Here is a 27796-nt window from a genome sequence, read left to right as displayed (position 1 = left end):
CCATTTGAACATATTGAGATCCTATCCCTCTAGGGATGCTACCTGCCAAGTTTGGTGAAAATAGGTCATGGGGTTCTCCAGAAGAAGATGATAATGTACAATTTAGGCCCCATTAGGACCCATCCCCTGGGACCCAAGGGGGCACCCCTGATTCCACCATGAACAAACTTGAAACTACAATCATCAATTTACTAACTCGTAGTATTAACTGAGCTCTATCACTTCTGGTTCTAGAGAAGAAGATTTATAAATATTCCTTAATTTGGGGGGGGGGGGGGGATTTGAGCCCCCCTGGGGCCTCCAGGTGGGTCATGGTGCCCATTTGAATAAATTGATATCCTATCCCCTTGGGATGTCACCTGCCAAGTTTGGTGAAAATTGGTCATGGGGTTCTCAAGAAGATGAAAATGTAAAAAGTTTATGCACAACACAAACCGGATGATGCATGACGCACGCTGGACGAAGAGTGATGGCAATACAACTGTAGCTCACTTGAGCCTTTGGCTCAGGTGAGCTAAAAATGACATTTAAACCAGATCTCACTATGATGTGTCTGCTCTGTCATAGATTTACTCAGAAGAATAAGGAAACTGGTGATATCATCAGATTAAAAATGGTACCTCTTTACACTGAGCTTCCCTGCTGTGTCTACATTATCTCTGTGTGTGCCATGCAATGCAGGAGACTGCCTACTGACCATGCACACTACCTGGAGTCTCCCAAAATCAAATATTCAAAAGACACAGAGTCATCGTTGCTTGGGTCGTTTGTTGAGGTGAGGTGTGAGGGACACTGGTACTGTTGGTGTGCTGGTGCCATGACTAGGACGGCCTGGTGGAGGCACAGCCGGGACAGGAGTGTAGGGACTCCTGGATGAAGAGTTCACAGTCCAGGCAAAACAAGTTTCCACATTTTGGACACCTATAAAGCTTTCATTACAAGAAATGAGAAAAATAAGCATGGGAAAATTAGTTAAGAGTTACAATTAAGTGTCCATTAACAATTGTATTTTCCTACTTTATGAAGGAAAATCATCAGAATGAGGTCAGGCAGCACAGCCCACTCAAAATACTGAGGGATGCCACATTTTAATCTTCACAGGTCAGTAGGAAGTGGGAATACACTCTGTCACTATCTCCAAATCTTCTTCCCCATATAAGTTTTGTTTGGAACTCAATTTTCATCAAAAGAAAATACTTTTGCTCAACTTTACACTCATTTATCCTCTTTCAATCCTAATAGTAATCATAAGGATTCATACTTCATGGTGAAACTGAAAAACTCTCTACCCACAAACTGGGTCTTTCAGATATCTTTCATTTTCTGTGGGCATAGTTTAAGGACTCTAAAGATCAGATTTTTCAGGTTAATCATACAGCCCACACTCTTTTGTCTATGTTGCTTTAGATGCTTCTCACTCTGGATAGTAACTGAAGAGTCTTTGAAATGGAACCTAAGTGAATGTCAATTCCATAAAATTTGGTAGGTTCAGTATATACAGGAAATTCAGAAACAATACATTGGCGAAACAGAAACAAAACCCTATACACTCATCCCAAAATCCTCTGGCATGAATCGTTCTGGATCGCTAAACCCAGAGCTCTCCAACCCTGTGGTATCAATGTTGACCCATGAACCCAAAAAACAAATGACCAGAGAGACATGAATAAACAAAATTCTGCTTCACTGATCTCATGTACAGTCTGTATAATAGATATCAGCACCACACATGCCCATCATGAAATCACAACATACTAGTACCCAACCCAGCACCCACGAACACCCAGGCCCAGCAGCCACATCAACTGAAGGTAAACAATACAAATTACATACACTGTGTATTTCCCACATTTCTTTGCTGATTACTATCCTGACATCATTAAGATATTGCACTGGTAAGCTATCAGTCTGTTTTGAATAACTATGTTAATAAGGTTTTGATGTCAATGCGGCTCCCAATATAGGTTGTGTATGTTATATGTTTTACGTTAAAGCAGAATTTCGGTCCAGTTATAAGTTAGTCGGATAAGAGTAAAATCTTGCAAGTAAAAGTGAAAATTTTATCAAAGTCGCATAGATATTAGGAAAGTAATGAAATGCAAAGTTTTGTTAATTCATGCAGAACAGTTTTTGTACATTTAATAACAGGAACATTCAAATGAGTCAGCTGATCATGTAATCACATCATGATTGTTCATTACATTATTCATGTACAAAAAAAAAATGATGAAAACTCAATGTTTCTGTAATTGAAGTGCAAAACATTATGCCATCCCTGGTTGAAAAACTTCAGAATGATTATCATCTAGATTTATCAGGATGTGAAAATGGGGTGTAAAAACTGAAAATTACAAAAACAAATTATATAGAAACTGTATGGCAAGTTGAGAGGGGATGAAGTCATCACTACACTATTTGCATTTTCATATTGACTGTTCCAAGAACTGTTTCCAGAAAAATTAATGAGATTTCAAGGTGTCATAACTTCCCGAGCTTTCATCCGATTTTGATCAAATTTTCATCATTGTGCTGAGAAAATTTTACTCCTTCTGTTCAGATAACTTTCAGCTGCACTGGAATTACCCTTTTAGCATATTATTACTGTGTGATACTTATACACTATATAATATATGTTTCTTCAAAGTCAACTCATATTAAAGATTTACAGTGTATTCTACACACACTGTGGCCCTACATCCCGCAAGTACTGTTTTAAGCAAAGAGCTGCTGTAAGGAGTCATTTCAACTGTCTGTTAAAGGGATGGTACAGTATTGGTAGAGATGAGAATTGCACTTTTTAACTTTTTGTGAGATGTCACAAAAACACTTATGATATAGTACAGAGCATACCTTTCTAAGAGTAATTCAAAGTTTATTTGAGTAAAATCGGTTTTGGAATGGCTGAAACATCCAAAAACAAAGTAAAACAAGACCACTGTAATAAAAAGTGGGTCCCATCTTTTATTAGAATTGCTCTGTTTTGGATATCTCAGCCATTTCAAAACCAATTTTCATCAAATAAACATTGAGTTCCTCGTGAAACTACATAGGCCTAATCTTTCATATTCCATAAGAGGTTTCTCATTATCTCACCAAAAATGTTAGAAACCTGAAGTTAGGTCTAAACCAAAACTATACAATCCCTTTAATGCAGCCCTGAAGAAAGTCCACTATACAAACCCACCGAAAGCTTGGCCGAAAAAATTACTGCTGAAATATAGCTACACCTACAGCTCCTTCCTACTTCTCACTCTGTATGTGTGTGTGTAATATATATATATATTTCTACACAATCTTAAAGTTCACATTCAAACAAAATTAATATATACTCACTGTTTGATCCTGTATGTGCGCTTGACATCCTTGACAAAAGCTGTCAGGTAGAGAAGTAAATCTATTATTGATTTATGTCAAAATCTATTTCATAGTATTTACACTGTACTTTTCTTTGCATTTATTTTATACTAAACAGCAGATGCATCAAGTATGAAATGAAATTAATACTGCTCTGCTATAATAACAAATTGGGAATTCTACTGGACTACTACAAAATTCACCAGACCAGGGCCAAATTTCAGAAAAGATGCTATAATAGCAACTCTTCTTGAATGGCAACTTCCCATAGCAGCAGCCAATCAGGAAGCTGGATTCCAGTCATTACCATGGCTACTGTCATTCCAGCAAGAGTTGCTATTGTATCAACTTTTTATGAAATGGGGCCCAGAATAGTCAAAATCATGATGTTGACTTACCAGCCATGAGAGAATGTACAGTGTATTAAGTCTTGCACTCTGCACTTTTAATAGTGTATGACATCATAACAATTATTTAATAATTGCTATAGAAAGTTATAGAAAGTCTTCTCTCACAGCATTTGCACATTTCCAAAGGATTTTAGTTGCTATAAAATAAGAAATATTTGCAGCATGAAACTTTCATGAATTGGAGCCCACAATCTTTTTTTGTGGCATCAAAATTTTGTGAATTGCTGGCCATGATGGTGTACAGCATTGTACTGGCATTTAATGCATTGTGTGTACAAAAAAATTTGCATGTATTTTACTTTTGTGAGTCTTTGCTTCTTGTAAAATTGATGAAAGTTTCATGCAAAAGAAAATTTCTGGTTTCAAAGTACAGTAAACCTTGCTTAAGTCAGCATCGCGTAAGTCGACAACTCGCTTAAGTCAACATGGCAAAAAAGTCTGAATTTTTCCCTTTGTCATTTTTTCAAAATTTCCTCGTATAAGTTGACAACTTGTGTATGATGACATGATTTTCAGTGCCAACTGTATCAAAATATGTGTGAATTACCTCTTTCAAGTCAACACAATTCTTTGCTCAAATTCTCGTTATCATACTCTAAAAAAGAATTGTTTTCGCGCTCTGATTCGCAGCACCACTCGCTAATTTGCATTACTGTACAGCACAGTACCATTCACACTCTGTATTCGTTTTCTTGTACGCTCAAATATAAAGGGCGTACACTCATGTACACACGAGTACTACAATGTAGTACCCAAGGAAGTTCATTGTCTTTGTCTTTCTCCTACCCTCTCTCTGTTTGTGTGTGTGTTTATCATATGGTGCAGGTTGTATACCAGTATAATGTATGGTGCAAACAGGGAGCTAATGTTACATATAATGTAGTTCAATAAGGGTGCAGCGGGAAATTGTTCTTGAACTATTTTTTATCGTTTTTTGTCGTACATAAAATTACATGCATTGTACTGTACACTTGCCTTCTAAGCTAAGTCAAAAAAAAATATTTTGTGGAGTGGCAGTCAGTAATGTGTACAATTTTGTCAAATGACAAGCATATCATTCCTCTTTGCATGCTTATTGTTTGTTCACACAGTTTGCAGGGATAATGTGTTTGTTATGGATGATGTCCATTACTATATTACTCTAAGGCTGTGTTCATCCGACAATGAAATAAGATTTGATTGTTTTGCCTGAAGATTAGTTATTCTAAAAACACAAAATTTGTATACCTACATGTATATGTATGTTTGTTATTCATACATAGAATAGACTCCTTCAATAATCCAAATATTTGTGAGGTTGATTATTCTTAAGGGAAGTCAAACCTGGGCCTGTTTCTAGAAACTCAAATATCAAATGCAATTCCACAAAATCACACACAACTTTGCATTTTAACCATGTGCGCTGCTTAAAAAGACTTGCATTTAGTTTCATACAAAACTAGAAAATTGAACAAAGGTAGAACTCTATTGCGTTCAAATGCAACTGTAAATATCAAATGCAAGTCCATCAAATCACACACATTTTTTTTTTATTCAAATGCACGAGTGTTGCAGAAAAAACTTGTGTTTGATTTCATATGAAACTGAAAACTTTGCACTTTAACAGAACTAAAAAAATCAAAGCAAGTGTGTTGCTGAAAAGACTTGTGTTTGATTTTGTACACTAATATCAAACACAACTTTCGTTGTTACCGAACTTTAGTAGCAGGGGAAAGACATTGCAACATTGACAGGTTTCAAACTACTGAATTGCAGAGCAGTTTCACAAAATATTAACGAAAAATGGGGAAAAAAATGTAACTGTTCATTATGCCAGAGGTTTAAATGTCAGTCCATCATTTCATTAGTCCTAAAATGGAATGAGTCTCATTTTTCCAAAGGTTAGTAAATCCAAAAATTAGATGTCGTTTTCAGATCAACAAACTTTCCTTTTTTTCACTTCCAGACAGTACCGCACCATACAGAGTGCTAATGCTGTGAATCGGAGCATGAGAACAGTTAAACTTCAGAGTAAAACGATAGGAATTTGAGCAAAGAATTATGGTGACTTAGAAGAGGAAATATGTATACACATATTCTAACTCTGTTGGCACTTAAAATCATGTCAACAAAATCATACAAAATCAATCGAGTGTTTTCAATGATGCACTTACATTTAAACACAAAGTTGAAAATTATTTTGGGAATCTGCACTTATTTTTTCATGTTGAGTTCAAAAACATAAAGTTTCTACAAACAGGCCCAGGTTTCCAATCCCGCTCTCTCAAAATCTCTCTAAATTTCACAACTAGTGCATTGTTGTCACTAGTCCGCGTGTGATTTATGCATGAACTAACATATGATCGTTGCTAAGATACAATAGGCACGTTTTAATGGCAAAAGGAATGAGATTTGGATAGCAATCAACATCACAATCCATCCCAAATCTCATTCTGTAGAGGGGAAATTAATTACGCCCAAGTCAACACTTCCACGTAAATTGACTTTTGTGTACATCAACATGATTGCTCAGTCTTATGTCGACATAGGCAAGGTTGACTGTGTTTTCAATTAGTATCTAATTGCCATCTTTCTGTGCAATTCACCAACAATGTCAGTCACAAAAGAAAACAAATTAACCCTTTGTCAGAGCTGCCAACCAAATTGGAAAAAAAAATCCTATTTTCTCTAAAAAATCCTATTCTCAACACAAAAATCCTATTTTTGTTTTTGACATACACTTTTGTCACATGTTTGTCACTACATGTAGCAAGTTTTCAGCACAGAGACGAGCACACCAAAGTTAAAAATGTTGCTTAAAATAACCACTTACTTAACCATTCACGTACATGTAAGTTACCTGCATTACAACTTCTGAGATGCTGCAGCTGCCTGTTTACACTTGCAGAAAACAGCATCACTGAATTTCTCATTGTAGCACTGAGTACCTCTTGACTCACTCAACATCTTTTGGGTAAGTATGTCACATAAGGGCTCTGTCTTCAGACTTGGTCTGTGCTATTTTTTCGTACAATGCGTAAAGTTCTTTCGTCTGAGGCATTGCTATGCCCAACTGACAGAATTGCCATCATGAACTTTGGCAAGAGATGATACTTTGGCTGTCCAGATGCAGTTTTCACACAGGATATGTTTGCCCATACATCATCAGCTCTCTTGTCCAGCTGAATTCCATCCGAAGGATCAATTTGAAAGTGAGCAAACTCAGTCTCCAACTCATCAAAATGCTCCTCCATGTAATGAAACTCCTCCACAAAAAGAGTGTAAGGATGCAATTTTGCTCTCCATTCTATGAACAGGACTAGCAATTCTGGCATGTTGCAACACTACTTAGTCACAAACTGCTACATAATATTTCTTAACAGAAGTGAAGAATCCTTGCTTTTGTCCTGCTGTAAAGTGCTTTACAGATATTCCAAAAGACATGGACATCCTTTCCCAGGACAAAGTCATCATCACTACGCTGTTTGCAAACATCCTCATAGTTGCACTGTTCAGCAGATGTAGCACTAGTTATAACTGATGGTTTCACAGAGCTCACAAGGATTCTCCAAGAATTCTTGTAACTTATCATGTAAGTTTTGGATTTGTGGTGATTCTTCTTGTAATTCAAGATTATGGCGCCAACTAGGAATAAACAATATAACTTATTGTAGTCATTAAGCCTGGTATAGTTTCAGCAGACTGAGATGATGCAGAGACATTCTTTTCATTTTTAGAACCTGAAGATTTGCTGCTGACAGATGCTGCACCCTTACAGGTATATATGCCAGTAGAGAACCAGAAGAGTTGCTGCAGAGAGATGATGCAACTTCAGAAGTAGATGCCGATAGAAAATGAGAAGGTTTGCTGCTGACAGATGCTGCGACTTTAAAGGGAGATGCCGGTAGAGAACGAGAAGATTTGCTGCAGACAGATGCTGTACCTTTACAGGCACATGTATGCCGTTAGAGAACCAGTAAGAATAGTTGCTGCAGAGAGATGATGCAACTTCAGAAGTAGATGTCACAAGATGTTCTTGTAGCTTTGTGCACAATTTTGATGCCCGTCTTGCTCCCAGCAAATTAGTCTTTGAGGTACTTTGCTGCTCTCCTCTTTCGACACTGAAGCCTTCACTTTCTTGGAAGCACTTGTGTTTATTTGATTTGTTTCAACTTTACTTTTGCTCCCCTTACATTCTTGGCACTCATGGGCAAAGTATGCACACAGTGGTTTCCATTGCTCTAAGCAACGTTGTAGCGCTCTTTCCAATGACAGCAATTGAGTGCATACATGTCTTAACCCTAACCAGGCCGGGCTTTTTTGGGTGTTCTGTGGCCGGGGAGGGGTTGATTCAACCCCCCCCGAGATCTCGGCCATCGATCGCGCAATCGTCATGAAATTTGGCACGTGCGTTGCCTGTGGCGTATTCTACCACGCTATACAAAAAGAAATGGAAATTTTCGTCATAATGATTAATTATGCTAATATATGCATAAAATCATACATTTTGCTCTAAATCAGAAATTAAAGCTCCTAGAATCATAATTTTTGGTGAAAACATTCTTTGTAGCATTCCTAACAATGCACTTGAAAAAAAAAAATTGTTTTCGAAATCAATTTCTTATGTATTTTATTGTTTTATGAATTTCTTATGTATTTCTTTGTTTTTTCGACCTTTTGTTTCATTATTTTTTTTCCACAAAATTTATGACAGAACCTATTTCAAGCATAATTATGCTAAAATCAATTTGTTTCAGCCTTTGAAAGTGAAAATAATCATATTTTTATGAATAAGAAGAGAAAACTCCATTTGCATAGACTTTATACACAAAATCACGTTTTTGAGCCATTTTTGGCCTGACAGGCATGTATAAAAAGTCATGCAGTGTCGTAACGGTATGCGCAAATTTCACGAAAATGGTGTCAAAAGATGCGCGAGACTTGAAAGTAAAAAGTCAGCGAACGGCGCGGTCAAAAAATTTCGCACGGCGGAGAAGTCGCGAAAAATGTCAAGGGGGGGGGGTTGATTCAACCCCCCCGGCCTTTTTAGGGTTAAAAGGATATGATTTTCCACACTGCAAAGATCTTGAAACTTTGCAAACTCTTTGTTCCTCTTGCTCAATTTCTCAAGATAATAGTATAATGGGATGAACAACTCAACTGGGGCAAATAGCAATTCCTTTGCACCCCTTTCCATTGCAAGGTGCAGCACATGGCATTGACATTTGTATCTATGGACTAAATGTATGTGTTGGGATTCTTCTTCTTGACAAATGCGGCTATGCTATTTTGACAGCCCATCATTACGGCAGCACTGTCTGCTGAAAATGAGATCACATTTTTCCATGGTTTGTTGTTTTTTGTCAAAATTTCATTAAGGAGAGCAGAGGTGTGCTTCTCAGTTGAAGTTTCTTTTGTGACACCAATTTCTAGCAATGCACTGATGACCCTGTTTGCATCCCCACCAAAGAACCGTACAATTACTGGATATAACTGTTCTCTGGTGATGCCGTCAGAACTCCCATTGACTGATAGAGTAAAGGAAGAATCCCTTACCTTGCAAACAATTTCAGCTGTTAAAATATAAAAAAACCCCCACAAGATAGCAATCTATACACCAGATAACAAAATTACCATTTAACAGACAATCATTCAATACTGAATATTTCTTTAATGTTATAAAGGTGGAAATTTACAATTGAATACATTTCTGGCTTAATGTAACTTATTACTTAATATCAGGACATCAAGCCTTCGAGGCCAGGGACACTAACACAAGAAACTGGCCCTCAGAGTGCATAGGCTCCACCGTGACATGGGCATGAATAAAATCAATTCGGTAGGGCAACATATACGTTCTTTAAATGAGAATTCTTTTTCATACTACTCATTCTCAACCATACACTTAACAGTAACATTCATAGTACATGTAGCAGTGAAGTGATTAAAAAGTCAATTTAAGCCCTACCCCTAGTTTATGTCAATATTAATGATATGCAGCAATTGCATTTGGAAAGAAACTGCCTAGGTGTAACTTATGTAGATATCAAATTTCACTATCGGACTGTAGTTTGATAGCTTACAATGCATCTTTCAGTATCATAAAGAGAAATCCAGTGCATAAAAATGTTGATGAGAACACCAGAACATATTTAATACAAAGATATTTCAAACTCAAAGTATTTTGGTATTAAGTCCCAACACAAATAGGCATAGATGGAGCCACTTAATTTTAAATTGATAGGCCTAATATTTGCTGTTTTGCAGAGTGGCTAACACAAGAATGAAAACCCATTAATTCAGTGATAATCAAACAGTGCCAATAGTACAATTTCACAGTGATGTTGGAATTAATACATACCCTCAGCTTCTTTTCCAAGTGTCCTTGCTATTGCCATTGATTTAATCTGTTTTGATGCAAATTCCGTGCTATTTTGCTATCGGTAAACATGACTCACAAAGGCCCGAATTCACAAAGGTGGTACAAATGAAACCATGGTTTAAACCATGGACAACAAGAGACCAGGGGTGGGTCTTGCGCTGACCTGAGTATCGCAAGTTCACCTTCCATGCATTCTTGCAGACTCTTACCTGAGAACACTGGAAACCTATGGTGGGGGTAGCTTTGAGAGCTGGGGGCATGGTGTCCATTTACATAATATTCCATCACACTGGTAAAATACCTGCAAGTACACTGTACTTCACAGAATGTTGGATTATGCAGTGTGGAAAAAAAAAGACTTAAAGCCCTATCACTTCTGATTCTAGAGAAAAATATTATTGAATATTCATTAATTTTGGAGGTTTGGACCCCCTGGGGTCCCCAAGGAAAGCATGGTGCCCATTCAAACACTTTGAGATCTTATCCCCGTAGGAATGCTACTTGCCAAGTGTGGCGAAAATCCATTATGTTGTTTTCAGCAAGAAGATGAAAATTTAGACCTGCATGTGAACCCCCCATCCCACCCCACTTCCTTGGGTCCCAAGGGGGGGGGGGGGGGGGCACACCCCTGATTCTTCCATGAACAAACTCGAAACAACAGTCATCAATATACTGACTCCTCATTGTATTAACTTAGCTCAATCACTTCTGGTTCTGGAAAGAATCTGTAAAGATTCCTTACAAGGGGGGGGGGGGTGGGACCCTGGGGCCCCCCAGGTGGGGCATGGTGCCCATTTGATGGAATTGCGATTCTATTCCCCTAGGGATGCTACCTGCCAAGTTTGGTGAAAATTTGTGATGGGGTTTTCAAGAAAAAGATGAAAGTTTACAATTTAGGTCCAAATGTAGGCCCCCTAGGGCCCCCAGGTGGGGCATGGTGCCCATTTGATGGGAATGAGATTCTTTCCCCTAGGGATGCTACCTGCCAAGTTTGGTGAAAATTCATAATAACATTTTCGAGAAAAAGATAAAAATTTGGGCCCAATTAGGACCCCTCCCCACTCCCCTCCCCTGAGTCCCAAATGGGGCACTGCGATTCCGCCATGAACAAACTTGAAACTACAGTCATCAATGTACTAACTCATAAGTATTAACTTTGCTCTATCACTTCTGGTTCTAGAGAAGAAGATTTTTTAAGATTCCTTAATTTGGGGGGTTTGGGCCCCTCTGCCCCCCCCCCCCCCCCCCCCCCCCCCCCCGGTGGGGTATGGTGCCCACTTGAACAAATTGAGATCCTATCCCCCTAGGGATGCTACCTGCCAAGTTTGGTGAAAATCAGTCAAGGGGTTCTCAAGAAGAAGATGAAAATGTGAAAAGTTTACGCACGACACACATGGATGACGCACGCCGGACGCAGAGGGATCGCAATAGCTCACTTGAGCCTTCGGCTCAGGTGAGCTAAAAACCATGGAGTGCAAAGTGTCGCATGGAATATTTCACTACGAAATCAGTCATTTCGTCAATGAAATGATTACTTTGTAACGAAATGACAACATTTTGTAACTAAATGAACATTTTGTCCATGAAATGGTCATTTTGTTGACGAAATGACCAATTTCATTCTGAAATATTCTGTGTGACACTTGGCGCTCCATGGTTTTTGTCCATGGTTTAAACCATGGTTTCATTTGTACCACCTTCGTGAATTCGGGCCCTAGAGGTTAGTTAGATGGTATGCTGATGAAAACTACAGATTACGTCCTACTAAAAAGTTCACCACCAAAGCCTCTGCTCTGATTACTGAAAAATCAGTCTGTTGCTGCATTTCCAAATGTTTTCATACAAATTTGGTACTTATGAATGATGTGTAATGTCCAAAGCATTGCCGTGGGATATGGAGAAGTCACATGAGCACACAGTACATAGGGCACTACAGTTGTCCTTCTTGCTTGGTTCAATAAATGACCACTTCAACGAGTATTCCGACTTAACCCTATTCCCACCGGGGGGGGGGGGGGGGGGGGCATTTTGGCCCCCCTCAACGTTTCACGTGATTATTCCGCAACGCAGGATGCTTTCGCTGCGACATTTTATGACTTTTTTCTTTCAAGTATGGCGCAATTTTTGAGACCAAATTTGTCTCTCCTGGGCATACCGTTTTGAAGATACGCCCCTTTTAAAAAAAATTCGTTGACCCAAAAATTGCTCAAAAACATGATTTTGTGTACAAATCCAATGCAAATTGTGTTTCTGCAATTAATTCATATAAAAATAAATATTTTTACTTTCAATGGCTGATAATGATTTATTTTAGCCTGATTATGCTTTAAAAAGATAAAAAATGATATGATTTTTTGATTAAAAAAAAAACAAAAAGTGAAAAAACAAAGAAATACATAAGAAATTCAATAAACAATAAGATACATAAGAAATAATTATGAAGCCGAATTTTTTGCGTATGTTCACTAAAAATAAGAAGTCTTGGGGCTTTATCTTTTTTATTCATAGGCCAAAAAAATTATTTTTGCATAATTAATATAAAATACATAAATTAAAATTTCACAAATCTCACTTTCCAGTCTTAGTCCCTACCTGAGTGCAAATTTTCGTGAGGATCACGCGATCCACGACCGAGATTTGAAGGGAGAGGCCCCCCCCCCGTTGGTTTCAAGTCCCTCAAAAAACCCGGTGGGATTAGGGTTAAATTTTTGTGTGTGTGTGCACACTTGATGTTGATTTCGAAGCCATGATGAGGAAAAAAGAAAGAGAAAGAAGTATCCAATTTTGAATGACAAACGACTATGGTTATCACCAACTTACTGACTCCATTTCCAATACCGTGTATAACATGATGCGGTGCAGTTGCAACACGCGGAGACGTACATCATGTGTTGCAACATACTATCCATACACGGTGTATGCAGTGATTGCATGTGCTCTATTTACGATACAGTAACAGGTTCGTTAGGCCGCAGTACCCATAGAGATAGTACATGTAAGTTTATGAAAGGAACCGGTCGAGCGTGTGTGCGTTCTGATCTTTAGACACGAACATGGCTAAGCTCGGCTTAGCACATGCATGCGCATGCAATCAACACACCCGTTGTTTTATGCACATGTTTAATACAGCACACATAGCGCACATAGTCCGAATCAATAAAATTGTATTTTATTGAGATATATTGTACTGTCGTATTCTCCTGCAAAAATCATACGACATACGATAAAATGTACTGGTTGGCAGCTCTGCTTTCTTAATGTTACTATCTCCAACATTTGCACCAAAGCCTTTATGAGAACTAGAAATGTTGCTATGGCAACTGGTATGCCTCTGCCATAATGCATGCTTCTCCCAATATGTCTTGAGTATATCTTGACAATGTGAGATGAAAGTTTCACATAATTGACCAAAAATAGAAATGACATGTTTGTCACAAATCTGTTCATTGTTTACTTTCCTTGAACTAGGTTTCATTTGGATTGATGGCTAAATTGTTTAATTTTAGCATTTTTAACCTGACCTTTGACTCTTGACCCCATGGCCCATAAATTTCCACAAAATAACTGTCAGGCAGTATATGCAAATGTACTAGGTGTTACATAAACATTTCCCACTTTTGATCCTTAATAGTTCAAAAACTATATATCAGATAACACTGACATTGATACGAGCAATAGCTGAATAATGTACTATTTTGTTGGAAGTATTAAAAATGATAGCATAAATCACTTTCATTAAATTCAAGACTTATTTCTAAGTTAGGTTTCAGATTTTGCTCTGTTTCAACTCTCTGTTCAAAATTTCAATTTTGCACAGGGGGCAATTGGTGTGTAGGGAGTGTGTGGTTCGGACACCCTTACAATGGTCCCGAACAATGGCCAGGATTGGAATGCTCTATTACATATTCATGAGAAATTCCACTATCACAGCTAGTCTCTATTCATCCTGAAATGAAGTGTATGCAAGCACAGGAAAACATGTGCTTATTTTTTTCATATGCATGCATTTTACCCCTTACCACAAATTCAGATTAGCATTGGTCAGGGCAATCCATCACGAATTATTAATAAAGCATTCATGTGCCTTGGAGCAAGAGTCCAGAAGCCTAGTGAGCAGAGCTCTGAAAGGGTGGTATTTGTAGTATTCATGTCTATTGTTCAGGGTCATTGTAAGCACACACTCACATACACATCATTGGTTCAGAGGGTTCAAACTTGACCAAAATCTGGAACTTAACTTTAAAATTAATCATGGATTTAAAGAAACTGATTCATGAAAAAAAAAATAGTTTAGGTCCCATTAGGACCCGTCCTCACCCCCTCCCCTGGATCCCAAGGGGGCACCCCTGATTCTGCCATGAACAAACTTGAAACTATAGTCATCAATGTACTAACTCATAGTATTGCCTTAGCTCTATCACTTCTGGTTCTAGAGAAGAAGATTCCTTTTTTTTGGGGGGGGGGGAGGGGATTTGGGTCCCCCTGGAGGCCCCCTGGGTGGGGCATGGTGCCAATTTTAACAAATTGAGATCCTAGCCCCCTAAGGATGCTACCTGCCAAGTTTGGTGAAAATCCATCATGAGATTTTCAAGAAGAAGATAAAAATGTACAAGTCAGGCCCCCTTTTGGACCTCCCCACCCCTCCCCCCTCCTCCTCGCCCAAAGGCACTAGGGGAGCATCCCTGGATCCGCCATGAATAAAGTTGGAACTACGGTCACTAATGTACTTACTAATAGTATTAACTTAGCTCTATCACTTCTGGTTCTAGAGAAGAAGATTCCTTAATTATGGGGGGGGGGGGGTGTGGGGTTGGGCCCCCCTGGGGGCCCCCTGGGTGAGGTATGGTGTCCATTTTAACAAATTGAGATCCTAACCCCCTAGGGATGCTACCTGCCAAGTTTGGTGAAAATCAGTCTTGGGGTTTTCAAGAAGAAGATGAAAATGTAAAACGTTTATATACGACGCACACCGGACAAAGAACAATAATTGCAAATGCAATAGCTCACTTGGGCCTTTGGTTCGGGGAGCTAAAAAGACAGGCATCCTCCGAGACATGAAAAACAACACAAGAACTGCCGTCAGTAATGCAATCATATGAGTAGAGATTGAGCGCCGTACTTACAGGTACTCTGCTCTCTGGTGGCCATCCTGCCGAACTTCCCCAAATCTGTCCAGTGGAAAAAGATGGTGAAAGGACCGAGCAAGGTGTGGAGCAGAAACAAGTATCAAACCTGAAAAGAGTTAAACATATCAGTATCAAAAAACTCTATAGGTGCCGACAAATGCTGATAATTCAGAAGCTATCACAGTATTTGTCAGTACTCCTGCATAAGCAACATGCTCTAAATTGCTTCCTCAAAATTATGTATCATTACCTGCATACCTACATATGTACGTCTCCAACTCATTTATCATGGTCAATCCTTGCATTGCTGGGGAACCTTAAGACAACCAAACTGGATTCAAAGTGTGCATGCTACTGGTGACATTGCATCATTTTTTTTTTAACCTAACAAATGTCATACTTGAATTGGAGAGCGATATCAATATTTTATGCTTTGTAAATCAGAAATTAATTTTGATATCATTTTTTTTTTCAAGTACATAATTAGGAATGCTAAAAATACTTAAACCAAAAATTGGGATTCCAGGAGTTCATTTTTTGATTAAGAGTAATATGCCTGATTTCACACATATATTAGCACATTAATAATAAAATATAAACTAGAAATGTCACTATGGTAACTGGAATGCCTCTGCCATAATGCATGATTCTCCTAATAGGTCTAGAGTGCAAAGGTATGTCTTGACCATGTGTGATGACAGAGTAACATAATTGGCAAAATATTAAAATGACATGTTTGTCACAAATGTGTTGAATGTTCAGTTTCCTTGAACTAGGTTTAATTGGACGAATGGTTATATTTTCTAAGAAAGCATGTATTTGGGGATTTGAGGATTTTTACTTCATTTATGACCCTTGTGTCAAGAAAAATCCTGCAGGCACTGCATAAATATGAGAGAAAAAGTGAAATTTTGAGAGGTTAACCTTGACCATTGACCCTTGACCTTTGACCTTGTGACCCCAAATTCCCTAGATAATCACTGCCAAGTCAGTACATGCATATGTACTCAGTTCCATGAAGATACCCAGAACCATTTCTGAGATATGGAGAAAAAAAAAAGAAATTTTAACATTTCAACTTGACCTTTGAACTTTGACTTCATGACCCAAAACTCTGTCAAGAGTATCTTCATTCGGTAGTACATGTATACACTACGTTTTATGAAAAAACCCTCAGGCATTGCATAGATACGGGGGAAATAGTGAAATTTCAACATTTGACCTTGACCTTTGACCTTGAGCATGTGCTCCCAACAGTTGATAGGCACAACTTCACCCACTCATACATATATACATGCCAAGTTTCATTAGGATACTGTATACGCGGTTATTTTTGCGAAGGTTTTATTTTCGCGAATTTCGCGAGTTTCGGGCTGATCGCAAAATTAAAAACACGCGAAAATATTACCCCGTTACAAATCGATGACAAAATGCATCCAACGCTGGCCAGACCAACACGGCTGTTACACCGGCCAGTACGTACACACACTCCTACTAGTACGTACGCTATGGCCGTGGGGCTGCGGACTGTAGCATTTAGGATCACGACAGGGTAGAATCGCGGACAAATATCAACTTGATATCAAAAAAATTCTTCAATTTGAAGACTTACCAGTAAAGTTTAAGTATTGACAACAGGGTTCGTGCAAGGTTTGGTTCTGCCAATAGTCCCTTTCTGTTCGAATTGATGACTTAATGTGACTCGGTCGAGAGGAACCTGGGAGAGCTTGAGAGCCACGCTGAATTGACGGCCAGCGCATGTGCACGCATCACATGCGCACAAATTTACAGATTTCTGTGTGAGTATGCGCTGGCCGTCAATTCAGTGTAGCTCTCCCAGGTTCCTCTGGACCGAGTCATATCAAGTCATCAATTCGAACAGAAAGGGACTATTGGCAGGACCAAACGTTGCACGAACCCTGTTTTCAATACTTCATCTTTACAAGTAAGTCTTCAAATTGAAAAAATTTTCGATTTCAAGTTGACATTTGTCCGCGATATTCCCGTCATGATCCTGAATGCTACAGTCCGCGGCCCCATTATACGCTATACGTACAGGGCTGCTGGTCGCAGTTACGTGCTACGTTTGCCTACGCGAACGAACACCGGCTCGACGTGGTTGGGTGAGGCCAAGGGATGCATGTAAAACTTTCTCTAGCGCTAGCGCAGCTCTGAAAATTTGTCATCTATATTTTGTTGCAACATTTGGTAGGTACTTGTGAATGCCGTGTGTGAGTGTCTCACTGCAAGTTCCCGTAATTGTTTCATTTTATAAATCTTCTACTGTGTCTTTTCTATTGTCATGTTTCGGAAGTCACAATGCAAATGGAGAAAAGTCACGAGTACGTTGGCAAGTGTTTGAACGTGTTTCTTGGGCTTGGCAGTAGACCCTACTACTAACGTTACTAGTATCAATCGTGAATTTAACAACACGCGAAAATGCCACTGATACCGTGATTCGCGAAAATATCTGTATGCGAAAATATTGGCGTATACAGTACCTCAAATGGTTTTTAGTTACCCTGTCCACAAAATTGATTACAGACGGACAAACGGAAGGATGGACTGACAGAAGGATGGACAACCTGAAAACATAATTCCTCTGGAGACATTTCGTCGCAGAGGCATAAAAAATGACAATTTCAATCTTTTTTTATAGTTTGGGAGATTACTCCACAGGGAATGTATATGGTAATTTTCATGGCAATTGCACAATCAACGGCCAAGATCTTGGGGGGTTTGATTCAAATTCCCACCCCAAGGCACAGAACAGCCAAAAACAGAGAGGCGTGGGGCATCCTACCCAATGTATCCCTGTTACAATGCTGACCAATAGTGAGTTAATGAGACAGAATAGGCATGGTCAGATTGGCAAAAGATTGAGAAGTTTAAGATTGCGATCTTTAAGACCTCGAAAATTTGCCAGTGTGACCAAAAACTTCCTGTAAAATTTCTTGCAAAACTTCCCACTGCAACTAGTGATATATCCCTCTATGCCACCCCCATCAAACTTCTCGATCTTTTGCCAGTCGGACCGTGCCTACTGAGACCTTTTAGCCAAAGCATGCCACAACAAGGCACTGTGAATAGAAAAGACTTGACTTACCACATACTTTACACTCAACAGGCAGCTCACAATACTTGCTTTCACACTGAGGGCAAAAGTAGCCTCCTGTTCCAAAGCCTTCTGACCCCTTGCCATCCAAGTGGCTGCAAAGAATACATTGTTTCTTTTAAAAGGTGAATGAAACACAAAATGTGGGTTGAGTGAATGCATAAATATTAATAAAACACAACAGTGAAGTTTGAGGAAAATCAGAAAATCTGTTTAAAAAATGCGGGAAAAGAAATCTACAACTATTTGTGATGGACAATGGATGTGTGGACAACTACATACAGAAAATATAAGAAGAATTCAACATATTTTCATTTTTCTTTCCTACAGGTGAGGATATAACATTACACTGAGCAAATGTCACTACCAAACCGAAGGAATGTGTACTTCTTATTGAATATAAAATTTTGTGGAATTTTCTTACTATTGCTGAAGTCACAATGTGACAGTGCAAATTGTTGTAGTCTTCTTATCTAGCGATTGAAGTATAGAAACTTCTTATAACTCTTGAACAGATTGCTGATTTTCCTCCAACATCACTATGTATATATTAAGGCGAAATTTCATTTGTACACAACCAGAGAAAATTATTTACCTTGCATGAGCTTTCGCCTACTGTCTGTAGGCTTCATCAGGCTGGCGTTGACTCGGCGTAGATGGGTGTCGGCAGTCTAACAGTCCGAGAGAATGGGAATGTACGCTGAAGATAATTTGTATTGCCCCATGTCACGACCCAGTTGGATGTGGATAGCCTCTCTTATCCATCGTGTGAATTTATTGCTGCACCCAATACCTTGTAAGGATTGTGACAAAGTCTACATTTGTGAGATGGGCAAAAAATTTGGAGTCACGAAGTCAGAACATCAACAAGAGGCAGAATCACTAGGGAAGACGTATTTCATAAGGGCCAAGAAGAAGGAGGCAGATCTCACTCCTAAAAAGTCAGCCATAAGTGATCACGTGGCTCAGGAAAACCACACCATTGACTAGAAAAAGAGCAAGATTGTGTCCAAAGACAGCAACAAATTCACACCACAGATAAGAGAGGCTATCCACATCCAACGGGGGCGTGACATGGGGCAATACAAATTATCTTCAGCATACATTCCCATTCTCTCGGATTGTAAGACTGCCCACACCCCATCTACGGTGAGTCAACGCCAGTCTGATGAAGCCTACAGACAGTAGGCGAAAGCTCACGCAAGGTAGATGTTTTTCTCTGGTTGTGTACAAACGAAATTTCGCCTTCATTAGAGAATTACCAATCATATGAACCTCTTCCAAAGTCACTATGTATTCTATTAAAGGGGAAGTCCAGGTGATTTTCATGAATTCACATCATGCAGGCCTCGTACACGAGTCAACAGCTCCACATTTAGATTTGTGGGATTAATTGTGGTCCTCCAGCAGAGAAACCACTGCTTCTGAACCCCCCCCCCCCCAAAAAAAAAAAAAAATTACACTGAACAGGGTAGCAGCTTCACCATAAGAATGCATGAGTAGGAGGCTCACATTTTTCAGAAATATGCTACCGCTGAGTCAACAGGGTCACCTGTGCAAAATGTATGCATGCCTTCTTCTTTCGGTCTGCTTCCTTGAGCCCCTACCCATGCATTTTTATCGTGAAGCTGCTACGTCACCATCCTTGTTCATCAACATTCTTATTCCTTGTCTCAATCACTACAAATTCTGAAATTTCATACCCAGTATAACCACTTCACAGTTGTTCCAATGTTAAAGTCTGAAAATCAGCTGGAGGTCCCCTTTAATACTTCTGCATTCACTCAATCTAAATATATATATGCAGGTTTCAGTACCCTTTAAAGCATGAAAGTACATGTACAGTGCATGCCGCACCAGCGGGAGAAAAAGAGGCGAGGGCGAGAACGTATCTTCTTCTTCTTTTGCTGAATAAACGAAGACAGTGAAATATCAATCGAATTTAACCTACTTTCTAGCATCATTAATCAATAATACAAATTTGAATCATAAATTAAGTCTAAGAGGTGCATTCAAAGTCGAAAAATTTACTGCAGTTTGCCGAGAAGAATCAGGGGGATTCGGCAATTCTAGCGATCTCAGGGCTGGGAAAATGTGATAATAAAATGCCGTAATTTTCATTTTAAAAATGATTTTATTCGAAGACAATAGAAACTGTGTGCATTCTGAAATTTAATTTAGGCAGATAAATGCAAAATCATTTTTAAGCAGCTTTTATTTTGTCTGAAATTAAATCAAACATTCGGGGTATATTCCTTCGCCACTTGAGACAACTCGCCCTCGGACCCAAGACAGCTCGCCCTCTATTTTCGAGGGCGAGCTGTCTCCGGGGCGACCTGTCTCGAGGGCGAGTTGTCCTGGAGCCTAATTTACTTGTGTCGACTTTTAGAAAAAGTAAAAACATATTCGATATTCAGCGATACAGTAAATGGATCTGATTGCGTTCATTTTCATTTTGAACAGTCATTTCACAAATGAATATTTTCATTCGTTCAGAATGGTCTCATAACAGAAGATAGGCGCAAAAAGAGATAATACTCGGGAGAAAAAAAAATCATGAAATCATCGCAGTCCCGCTTACATATTATTTGAGGTAGAAATTGTCCAAAAAAGGATCATGAATTCAGCCGGCTGCGTCGTACACCTTTCAAAAGCTTATGTACGAAATGCGAAGAGATTATAGAGGAGAAAAAAAAAATAAAGGACACATTTGGTGAGTGCATCATAAAAGATTACAGCCGAATAACAATTCATGAAATCAACGCAATCCCATTGAAATTTGAGGAAATAATAGGCGCAAAAAGGATCTTTAATTCAGTCCTGCATGCCGTGTTGGTTATCAAAAACGCATGCACAAATGCGACGAGATTATCGGGAGAAAAATAAAAAACACATTTTTACCCTTCTAGTGCGTGCATTACGAAAGATTACATCCGAAGTAATTCATGAAATCGCCACAATCCCGCTGATATTTGAGGTAGAAATAGGCGCAAAAAGGATCGTGAATTCGGCCGTGTCGTATACCTTTTAAGAACGCATGTACGAAATGGGAAGAGATTAGCGGGATAAAAAATAAAGGACCCATTTTCACCTCTTTTGGCGCTTGCATCATATAGATTACAGCCGAATAGCAATGCATGAAAATTTCGCAATCCCGTTTAAATTTGAGTAAACAATAATAGGCGCAAAAAGAATCTCGAATTTGGCGCTGCATGCAGTGTATAATTTTGAAAACGCATGCATAAATGCGAAGAGATTATCGGGAGAAAAATAAAGAACGCATTTTCAACCCTTCTGGTGCATGTATCACAAAAGATTGCAGCCGAAATAAATAATGACATATCGCAATCCCGCTGATATTTGATGTAGAAATAGGTGCTAAAAGGATTGTGAATTCGGCCGTGTCGTACCTTTCAAGAACGCATGTACAGAATGAGAAGAGATTATGGGGAGAAAAAATAAAGAACGCATTTTCAACCATTCTAGCTGGTGCGTGCATCACAAAAGATTACATCTGAAGTAATTCATGAAATCGCCACAATTCAGCCGATATTTGATGTAGAAATAGGCACCAAAAGGATCATGAATTCGGCCGTGTCGTATACGCATGTACGAAATGCGAAGAGATTATTAGGAGAAAAATACAGGACACATTTTCAACCCTTTTTGGCGCATGCATCATAAAGATTACAGCCGAATAATAATTCATAAAATCATCGCAATCCCGTTGAGTTTGAGGAAACAATAGGCGCAAAAAGAATCACGATTTTTGGCCGTGTCGTATATCTTTTAAGAACACATTTACGAAATGCGACAAGTTTATCGGGGAAAAATAAAGGACACATTTTCAACCCCTTTTGGCGCGTGTATCATAACAGATTACAGCCAAAGTAATTCATGAAATCATCGCAATCCTGCTGATATTTGAGGTAGAAATAGGCGCAAAAAGGATCATGAATTCGGCCGTGTCGTATACCTTTCAAGAACGCATGTACGGAATGCGAAGACATTATGGGGAGAAAAATAAAGAACGCATTTTCAACCATTCGGTGCATGCATCACAAAAGATTACATCCGAAGTAATTCATGAAATCGCCACAATTCCGCTGATATTTGAGGTAGAAATAGGCGCAAAAAGTATCATGAATTCGGCTGTGTGGAACATCTTTTAAGAATGCACTTACGAAATTCGAAGAGTTTTTTGGGGAAAAATAAAGGACACATTTTCAACCCCTTTTTTGCATGTGCATCATAAAAGATTACAGCTGAATTAATTTATGAAATTGTCACAATCCCGCTGATATTTGAGGTAGAAATAGGCACAAAAAGTATCATGAATTCGGCCGTGTGGAACATCTTTTAAAATCGCACTTACGAAATTCGAAGAGTTTATCGGGAAAAAATAAAGGACACATTTTCAACCCCTTTTGGCACGTGCATCAGAGAGTATTACAGCTGAAGTAATTTATGAAATCGTCACAATCCCGCTAATATTTGAGGTGGAAATGGGCGCAAAAAGAATTGCAAATTCGGCCCTGCATGTCGTGTACCTTTCAAGAACGCATGCACAAATGCGAAGAGATTATCGGCAGAAAAATAAAGAACCTCTTGTAGTGCGTGCTTCAGAAAATATCACAGCTAAAATAATTCATTAAATCGTCGCAATCCAACTGACCACCAAGAGCAGGTTACGCAGCAAGTTCGTGCGCCGATGTTTAGAAAAAGTCACAAACGCATTTGATACAATCTGATTTTGTTCATTATCATTTTACACTGTAATTCACAAACAAACATTCTATTTTTTTCCTATCTTTCTTTTTTTATTTCTTGTGCAATAAATAATGCAAGTTATAAAAAAAAATCAATCTGTAAAAATCAAAATGTATGTGGGGGGGGGGGATACGTCCATAAAAAACAAGAAAATAAGTTTGCAAGTCATTTAATGTTTTTTTTAGGTTGTCGTTGTTGACCGGTAAATTTTCTGTTCGGACCAGTAAAAAATGGTAAAACGGGGCATTTCCCGGTCCGGCGTGCATTGTCTCAGTGGGTGGAAAAGTTACAATTGTAGCTCAAGATGGAGAGGAATTGCTGAGAATTCTCACATACACCTGACCATGAGAACAACGTGTGGGGGGGGGGGGGGGGCTGGTTTGTAGGAGCAGGGTTGGCTGCTGAGTCAGAAACAGGAGGGGTCTTTAGCGCAGCCAGCACAGGATTCACAGGTGACATGATCCCATGGCTTTTTTGTTCTGTTTTGTTTTGTTTGTAGAACAGAGAGTGGCATTATGGAATAATGCAATTTAAAACAATTTAATATGAAGCAGATAAGAAATTCTCATATAAGAAATATGAATGATCATTCTATTATCTAAAGTAGACTGAGTTTATCAAGCACATGCAGCATGTTGAGAACCAATGTTCAGAATATTAATTCTACAGACTTTGCACTGAGTCGGTGCCATTCTAATTTTTTTTTAAAAAATAATCTGCGACTTCAAATTCACTTCATGCTAAACTTGTTGGCACAGTGTCTTCTAAATAACTGTCTGCATAAAGGTATGTGAGCTACAAACGGACAGAACACAATTAAGAGGCAGTTGGCACTGGCACCATTGGTGTGGAAATAAATATCCTGGATTTGAAATTGCAGATAATAACAGTGCAATTTCGATGAAAGCATAGTCATGCAGTCAATTAATCACATTGTGAAGTATGCAAGGGTGATACATTGCTTTCTTGGTTGTTGTTTTAGTACAATGTTGACTTGCATGATGGATGACTTTAACAAACATTGCGATAAGCTTTATATTCTAATTTCACCAACAATACTCACCACATACACATGGATGGCTTGCTGATCTTGTTCTTGTCAGAATGAAGAACATGTTGTGGGAATCCTGCAAAAGGGTTTTGGTTTAGACCATTGAACACATTTGAAGAACGGGGAAATATCACATACATATGATTCGGCACGCCATACACCAAGGTACCATTGTAACCCGGGGTACCGCGTTGTATAGCGCCATCTCATGCCCATTATTTATAATGCGTATCCGAATTCAGATACGCCGATTCCGAATTCGGATACGGCAAAGTCGTCGCAATGAACTAGCACCATAGGTGTTTTTCGAAGTAATTTCTAGCACCACACCATTTTGTAAACATCATCTACCGTAACTTTTATTTTCAGAAAAAAAAAAAATCACCGAAAGCCCAGAAAATTCACCCCAAAATCAACTGTATTTCTTCAAAATTTGATCATGGGGGCTGCCATCTTTATAATCTTCTACGCGTGTGCGAATGGTCGATAATAAGAGATGAAATGCGAAAGAAAAAGGTTCAAATTGAATAATTGGAATTTATTTCTTAGATTAATAAAATATTTACGTGGATTTCTAATGTTATCATTAAAAATATTTCATTTAAATGATTTTCTTATTTCATTTTGTATTAATTAATTTACGGGGTAGTAGACTGGCAACTTCGTCTGCAATTGATTATTACACGTACACTGCGCTACGTAATTATAAGCACGAATGCTAGCATTACGCCAGCGCAACGGCCATAGTCATGGCGTCTGCGTGCAGTGATGGCCGTGCTAGCAGCGGATACAAGGACCTACTCAAATCTCGCAAAAAACACAAGAAACTCAATAGAAGAGGTAAACTAGAGAATGCCAGTACTAACAATAATATGTACAATAATATCAAACAGTTAAGATTATAACAGAGCAGAAAATAATGATCAGTTGCATGCATTAATTGTTGCATAATCACAAATAAGAAAACATTTTTTGCATAATAATACTAAAAAATATTTAGACACATTTTTTGGTAAGCCAGGGTACAGCGCTGAAAAAAAAAAAATTAATTCAACAAAATGGCGAATTTTCATTTGGTACCCCAGGGTATCAAATATTGCATCATATAAAAGAGGTGTTACACACTAAGGGTGAAATTAATAAGTGTAACGTAGGAAGGTATTTATTTTTGTCTAGTTTGTGCTCAATTCATTGATACTGTCTCTTTAATGATTATAAAGAAACAAGAAAAATTTGAAATTTTGAGTTTTTGAAATTGTTTATATATTACATATATCAGCATTTTTGTCGGGATTTGACTCTAGAAATGTCGCTATGGCGACTGGTGTGCCTCAGCCATAATGCATGGTTCTCAATAGATCTATAGTACAATGTCTTGACAAAGTGTGATGACAGTTTCACATACGTGGCAAAATATCAAAATGATAGGTTTGTCACAAATGTGTTGAATGTTCACTTTCCTTGAACTAGATTTGCTATATTGTCTAAGAGTGCAGGTATTTGGAGATTTAAGGATTTTTACCTGACTTTTGACTCTTTTACGTCTATGCATTGAGAGTGTAATTTCAGTATCAAATAGTAAAATTTTAACATTTTAACCTGGCCTTTGACCATGGACCGTTGACCCTAAAATTCTCCAGAGAATCACAGTCACTTAGAACATGCATAAATATGTACTGAGATTCATGATGATACCTTAAAGGAGACCTCCGGCTGATTTTCAGGTTTTTGCATTTGAACAACTATAAATTGATAGTTATACTGAGGACAGAGTTTCAGATTTTATGATAACTGGGATGAAGAATAAGAATATTTTCAAAATTTCGAACAAATTGCAATGAACAAGGATGATGACATGGCAGAGTCACCATAAGTATGCATGAGTTGGGGCTCAAGGAAGCAGAACAAAAGAAGAAGGCATGCATAGATTATACACAGGTGAACTCGCAAGCAAGCGGCATTGTAGTGGAATTACACTGCTTCATTTCTGAAATATGTGAACCTCCTATGTCATCATCCTTGTTCAGTGTAATTTGTTTAAGGTTTTTCAAAGTATTATTTCTCTGATCAAAAACCACAATAAATTCCACAAATCTATACATGGAGTTGTCGATTTATGTACTACACGATGTGAAATTATGAAAATCGTCTGGAATGTCCCTTTAAGTCAATTTTGAGATATGGAAGAAGAAGTGAAATTTAGCTCTTCCACTTGAGCTTTGACCTTTTGACCTCTAGGCAAGAAACTTCCAAGAAACTTCTCAGAGAATCTCTTTTGGGTAATACATGTCTATATCAAGTTTCAAGAAAAATTCTGCAGGCATTGCATAAATTTGAGGGAAATGGTGAAATTTGAAGAGTTGACCTTGACCTTTGACCCCAAAATTCCCTAATCACTGCCAGTCAGTACATGCATATATTCCAAGTTCCGTGAAGATATCTTGGACCATTTGGGAGATATGGAGAAAAAAAATGAAATTTCAACAGTTTCCCTTGACCTTTGAACTTTGACCTCATAGGAGTAACACAAACATGGCTAAATTCATCCTCATTAACAGATATTTACTCTCTTGTTGGTTATAATTTTTTGTAATAATAGGAAAAATAAGAGAGGTGGTGGAACAGGTGTCTATACACATGAGTCGCTGAAATGTATTGTAAGAAATGACTCAACAGCTTTTTCAGAATCATATGAAAGTATCTTTGTAGAAATTCCTAGTAACGTTCATTGTTAAAAAAAAAAACTGTTATAGGTGTTGTATATCGCCCACCATGTCAAAATATTGATGCTTTTATTACAGATTTTGCCATTCTTTTGGATAAGATAGACTTAAAATCCTGCAATTGTTTTATTTTGGGTGATTTCAATGTCGATTAAACAAAACTGAATGTTAATTGTAAGGTTAATTCATTTTCAGATTTGTTATTAAGTTTTCATATGCAACCAGTCATCAATAGTCCTACACGTATTACCCAAGCATCTGCTTCTTTGTTAGATAATATGTTTACAAATGTAACTATCCCTATACAATCAGGTATTCTTGTAAATAACATTAGTGATCATTTACCAATTTTTGCCATTTTATCAGGCCCTACCTATATTAAGAATATGTTGTCATGTAAAAATCAGAGGTTTGATTAATGAATTTAATTTACAGACATTTCTATGAAGATAATTAATATACAGTGGGAAAATGTTCTTGTTGAAAATAATGTAAATGATAATTATGATGTTTTCTTGCAATTATTTCAAGAAAATTATGGAGAACATTTTCCAATGAAGTTGTTTTTTCCAAAGAATAGAAATAAATAACCATGGATAACACAAGATTTATTAAAGCTTTGTCATAAAAAGTCACAATTGTATAAGAAATGTCTTTTGAATCCCACTTTGTATCGAAAGGAAGTGTATAGAAAATGTCGGAATTACGTAACCACAAAGATACGACAAGCTAAAATCCCCCATGGTGCAGGAAAGGTTGGCAGCTTGAACAGAGTAGAGGGTATCTTCAACTAGCACGGCTACCATTCCATATTACAGTAGAAGACCATCCCTTCAGGGAAACGTCTAATGGGAGAAGGAGTCTTCCAGCAGGACAATGACCCAAA

General features: G+C 38.2%; 1 protein-coding gene across 3 annotated transcripts in view; it reads right to left on the bottom strand.

Moving 5' to 3' along the window:
* Positions 1 to 326: 326 nt before the first annotated feature.
* The window catches only part of LOC139731800 (general transcription factor IIH subunit 2-like), a 92080-nt gene continuing 64610 nt past the window's right edge, over positions 327 to 27796 (bottom strand). For 2 of the 3 annotated variants that reach the window (XM_071642673.1, XM_071642674.1), the window contains exons 12-16: positions 24200 to 24263; positions 18358 to 18461; positions 15249 to 15357; positions 3334 to 3373; positions 327 to 929 (exon numbers count right to left, since the gene is read on the bottom strand). In XM_071642673.1, coding sequence (XP_071498774.1) covers positions 822 to 929; positions 3334 to 3373; positions 15249 to 15357; positions 18358 to 18461; positions 24200 to 24263 — 425 coding nt within the window. In that variant the 3' untranslated portion in view covers positions 327 to 821. Of the gene's footprint in view, positions 930 to 3333; positions 3374 to 14960; positions 15358 to 18357; positions 18462 to 24199; positions 24264 to 27796 lie in introns of those variants that run through there. The other variant, XM_071642675.1, reaches the window with a different exon arrangement.

This window comes from Diadema antillarum, unplaced genomic scaffold, assembly GCF_040938485.1.
Source record: "Diadema antillarum isolate AM-2024a unplaced genomic scaffold, OU_Dant_1.0 seq00000385_RagTag, whole genome shotgun sequence".
In the NCBI taxonomy this organism is placed as follows: Eukaryota; Metazoa; Echinodermata; class Echinoidea; order Diadematoida; family Diadematidae; genus Diadema; species Diadema antillarum.
The sequence above is the reverse complement of the archived record's forward strand: the minus strand, read 5'-3'. Positions and strand labels throughout refer to the sequence as shown.